This window comes from Poecilia reticulata, linkage group LG12, assembly GCF_000633615.1.
Source record: "Poecilia reticulata strain Guanapo linkage group LG12, Guppy_female_1.0+MT, whole genome shotgun sequence".
In the NCBI taxonomy this organism is placed as follows: domain Eukaryota; kingdom Metazoa; phylum Chordata; class Actinopteri; order Cyprinodontiformes; family Poeciliidae; genus Poecilia; species Poecilia reticulata.
Window position 1 is genome coordinate 26,216,544 of NC_024342.1, and position 4,993 is coordinate 26,221,536.

General features: G+C 52.0%; 1 protein-coding gene across 1 annotated transcript in view; it reads right to left on the reverse strand.

Moving 5' to 3' along the window:
• zer1 (zyg-11 related, cell cycle regulator) overlaps positions 1-4,935 on the reverse strand; it is a 13,229-nt gene extending 8,294 nt beyond the window's left edge. The window contains exons 1-8 of the mRNA XM_017307750.1: positions 4,701-4,935; positions 3,055-3,269; positions 2,826-2,976; positions 1,102-1,556; positions 851-1,024; positions 663-777; positions 342-488; positions 4-261 (exon numbers count right to left, since the gene is read on the reverse strand). Coding sequence (XP_017163239.1) covers positions 4-261; positions 342-488; positions 663-777; positions 851-1,024; positions 1,102-1,556; positions 2,826-2,976; positions 3,055-3,221 — 1,467 coding nt within the window. The 5' untranslated portion in view covers positions 3,222-3,269; positions 4,701-4,935. The remainder of the gene's footprint in view (positions 1-3; positions 262-341; positions 489-662; positions 778-850; positions 1,025-1,101; positions 1,557-2,825; positions 2,977-3,054; positions 3,270-4,700) is intronic.
• Between the last annotated feature and the right edge of the window lie 58 nt (positions 4,936-4,993).

The following is a 4,993-nucleotide window of genomic DNA, read 5'->3' on the forward strand; positions in this document are numbered from 1 at the left end:
CACCCCTGGCTGAGGCCCTGCACTCGTCTCTGGTCCCGCCCCTGACTCATGCCCCACCCCCTGGCTGAGGCCCCGCCCCTGACTTACGGTGACCTCCTGGTACTGCTCCATCCCGTTCAGAACCACCTGGATGACGTCGCGGCGCAGGCGGACGCTCTGGTCGCCGCGGTACTCGGTGTTGGTCAGGTAGAAGAGCGCCGCGCTGCCCGTCACCTGGATGCTCTTGTCGTACTTATGGCACTTCAGGGCGGCGATCACCAGCTGCACACAGGGAGAGGAGACACCTGAAGGCCTGCGTAGGCGGGGTTCTGGTTCTGACCCGGTCCGGACCCGGTGCTGACCTGCAGCGCCCGCAGCAGCTGGCTGCAGTGCTGTATCCGGGCGATGTCGAACAGCTGGTTGATGGCTTTGTGCGCGAGCTCCGGGCGAAACTCGGTGTAGGCCTCGATGGCGTTCAGAACCTGATCCTCGTTCTTTGACCCGGTCACCTGAGGGGTCAAAGGGCAACACGCAGGAGAGGTTCAGAACTTTATCCCAGTTTTATTCAGGTTTAATGAGGTTTTATATTTTTGCAGCAGCTCTAAACGTCTGTTTTGGCTGCACGGGAGCAGGAAGTGACGGGTCAGCGACCCGGGCGGTTCTGGTTCTGGTTCTGCTGGTACCTTGTAGGCCGGGATGTGTGTGACGCTGCAGAGCGTCGTGTCGTAGAGGCCCAGGAACTGCAGCGGCCTCTTCAGCTCCTGCAGCGGGTAGATGCTGCTCTTACACGGCTCGGTGCTGCGGGGGACAGACGGGCGTTAACCTGGGGGAACCGGGCCAGGACCGGGTCAGGACCGGGTCAGAACCCTACCTGGGCCGGCCCACGGCCTCCTCGAAGTGCGGCACGGTGCAGTTGTCCAGCATGATGTGGCCCGAGATGTCCAGGGAGACGAGGTGGAGCAGCCGCTGCACCAGAACCGTCAGGATCTTCCGGGTCATCTTGAACTTCACGTTCCGCCTGCTCTCCCGGGACAGGTCCAGATGTCTGCAGAACCGGGTCAGAGGTCAGGGCCGTGCCGGGAGACCTCCCCCGGATCCCCCAGCACGCTCTCCTCCTCCTACCTGAGGTTGACCAGCTCCAGCACGGTGCCGACCACTTCCTCCGACAGGTCCACGTTGTAGAGGACGAGCGAGGCCAGCCGCTCCCTCCACTGCGTGAGGAAGGCCGCCCCCTGCAGGCGGACGTTGGACAGGTCCAGCGCCGTGACGGAGCGCAGCGGCCGCAGCAGAGGCTCCGCCTCCACGTCGTCCGGCAGCTGGCCCAGGTTCAGCAGCCGCAGCCGGTTGAAGCCCTGGAAGCTGAAGTCCGTCTCCAGGGCCTGCCGGGCCGTCGGCACGTCCTCGTCCTCGTCCTCGGAGTCCTCGGTGCAGGCCAGCGGGGCGCCGCCCTTCCTGTAGAAGATGTTACTGCAGCCGAACAGGCAGAGGGACACCAGCGTCTCCCGGAAGCTGGACAGGGTCTTCAGGCTGCGGGACGACAGGCTGTTGCAGTAGGTGAGGTGGAGCTCGATGAGGTCCTGGAGGGACGAGAGGTGTACTGGATTAGACTGGATTATACTGGATTAGACTGGATTAGACTGGTTTATACTGGATTAGACTGGATTAGACTGGATTAGACTGACTGGTTTAGACTGGATTAGACTGGTTTATACTGGATTATACTGGATTAGACTGGATTAGACTGGTTTATACTGGATTAKACTGGATTAGACTGGATTATACTGGTTTATACTGGATTATACTGGTTTATACTGGATTATACTGGATTATACTGACTGGTTTATACTGGATTATTCTGGATTAGACTGGATTATACTGGTTTATACTGGATTAGACAGGATTATACTGGTTTATACTGGATTATACTGGATTACACTGGATTAGACTGGATTATACTGACTGGTTTATACTGGATTAGACTGTATTATACTGACTGGTTTATACTGATTAATACTGGATTATACTGACTGGTTTATACTGATTAATACTGGATTATACTGACTGGTTTATACTGGATTATTCTGGATTAGACTGGATTATACTGGTTTAGACTGGATTAGACAGGATTATTCTTGATTAGACTGGATTATACTGGTTTGTACTGGTTTGTACTGGATTGTACTGGTTTATACTGGATTATACTGGAATAGACTGGTTTATACTGGATCACTCTGGATTATACCGGATTATACCGACTGGTTTATACTGACTGGTTTATACTGGATTATACTGGATTAGAAAAATTCCCTGATCGTTTCTTAGATACCTGAATCTAGATCAGATTTAAAACGCAAATAAACTCCTAATAAACTTTTGAAGACAAACTGTCTGAATATGTCATGAAAGATTCTTCCTCCACGTTTCTGTGAAAATTTGTTTCTTTCTGCGGCACTTTGGCCTCAGATCGACTCATGGCTGCCCTCTGTGGTCTGAACAGCGGTACTGCACCTGAATTTTCCTATTGGTTCCCACTGGGTTTAAAGCGTCTCTCTCAGCCTCGCCCCCTGGTGGCAAGTCAGGAGTTTCACAGGTCGCCATAAAGTCACCGTAACGCTGGAAAAAGTCACTAAATGTGAAATTAAATTGGCAGCAGAGCTTCTTTCATCCGCAACCACACACTTAGCCAAGACTGTGATAGGAATAAACATTTTGTATTTAAGATTATAGCATTTTCTGTAATGTTTATTTTCTAATTAATTAGGAATTATTAGTTTATCCACACGTTTCATTGCGTTTCTCATACAGCCTGACTAGCGGTCAGAGTGTGTAGGACGTGGAGGCTCCACCTGCTTCCTGATGGCCTCCAGGTCCCGGTCCCGGACGAAGTCCTCCCTCAGCTGGACCCGGGTCAGCCTGGTGCTGCGCGGGTCCGAGAACAGCTGGAAGAAGCTCTCCTCCGGCTCAAAGTTGCTGTCGGTGTGGACCAGCTCCATGTACCTGCGGGAGACAGGAAGTCAGGGCGGCGGCGGCGGCGGCCACAGAGGGCGTCCCGACGGCGAGCGGCGGTCTGCGTACGTGTTGACGAGTTTGTCGCAGATTTCGCTGGGCAGGAAGATGTCGGCGCGCATGCAGAGCTTGTTCCTGAAGCCCTGGTAGCACATGGTCTTCCTCAGGTTCCTCAGGCAGAACACGGTGGCCAGCGTCATGAGGCTGTCCGGGTCGTCGCCCGCTTTGGCCGCCATGTTCGCCCCGCGCTGCTGCTGCTGCCGGCTCAGGTCAGAACAGAGGACCTGAAGGAGGACGGGCAGAACGTCGGAACCAGATCTAACCATTAAAGTGACCAAACATCCCGTCATCGGAGCAGCAGCGGCTCTGATCCGGTCAAGACGCTTTCAGCAGAACCTCAGACTGAGAGGAAATGATCTGAAGCTAATCCCAGATTAACAGGAAGTCGTTTCTCTGAGGTCAAGTGACGGATGAAGAGAAAGTTTGAAAATAACAAATTCAAGAAAAAACAACAATAAAAACTGAATCAAGATAAAATCTGAAAAAAATCCTGAAAATTATGATGTGAAAAGTTTAATTTCTACAGATTAAAATCTGAAAACTTGAAATTCTTCTAGATTTTATAATGAAGAATCAGAGAAAAACACATTATTAAAAACCAGATTAAAGTTGGATTAATGCAGGAAATGAGAATAAAATCCTGACATTAACAGAATAAAGTTATTAGGATTAAATTGTTGTTTTTTTTACTTTTTACCAAAAAAATAAAACACTTCATCTTTTAACACATCATCATCATCATCATCATCAGGGTTCTAGAACGACTGAGTCAGAGGTCAGAGGTCATGGATGGATCCTGGAGGAAAACCTGAGGCAGGGGGTGAAGACGGAGTAGATCAGAGCAGATTCATGGCCTAGTCAAAGTCCAGCCCTGGATCCAGGACATGAAAACTCCCTTCAGATGTTCTCCATCCACCCTGAGCCGAGATGTTTTCTAAACAACAAGAGGCTTCACTCTGTAGGACTGTGGCGGACGCTTCCATTTTTTCCTTCCACTTAACTTTAAAAACAAACTGAAGTCTGAGAGTCTCGGAAAGAGGAAAAGTTCAATCATGAACCATTAATATGACATTTATGATATAAATGCAGCCACTCAGCTGTTAAAGCGCGACATGAGTAAAATCTACGGATTATTTCCAATCTTAATCAGATTATTAATCATTAATGAAACATTTCTGCTGCTCCTCCGCAGGAAACCAGCTGTTCAGAAACTATTTTTAGTCATGAATAAATCTGATCCGGAGCCTCCGGGTCGGTCGGAACCAGCCGAGGGGTTCGGTGACCCGGTTTGCTCAGTTCGGAACACAGAGATGAAGTGAAGGAGAAACAGTTAGCAGCAGGTTAGCAGGCTAGTCGCTGCCGCTAGCTGAACCGGTTCGAACCCGGTTCGGTTCTGACCCAGCAGAACCGAACCGGGTCAGCAGCAGTAGCTGGTGCTCGGACCGGTTCGGGCTGCTGTCCGCCTCATTCCGCCCTCGGTTCGGGTTCACGGTACCATTAGCTCGCTGCTAGCGCTGACTTTCCTAGCTAAACTTAGCAGGGAGCTAACAGAACCGGACAGCTGAGCCGGATCAGACCGGCTCGCGGACCGGGTCAGCGGGGCAGAGCCGCGGCTCGGGCCCGGTCCGGGTTCTGGCAGGTGAGCCGCAGCCTACCTGGGCTTCGTGTCCTGGTGACGGGCTCGGTGAAGCTGTCTTCAGTCCTCAATCATCTGATTTTCGCTTTCGTCCCGATGTCAACAAACAGACTCCGCCCCCTCCTGCTCTTCCTCCTCCTCTTCCTCCGCTGCCACTTCCGGTAGCTGTCATCACGGAGCAGCTAGCTGCGCTGCTAACACACCTGCGCTACAGGAGGCTGGCAGCAGGGCGGCCATGTTGGAGGTTTAGGGGTTAAAACGTGGAGCAGGGCCGCTCCAGGGCCGGTCCGAGGCTCTTTGGGGCCCAGAGCA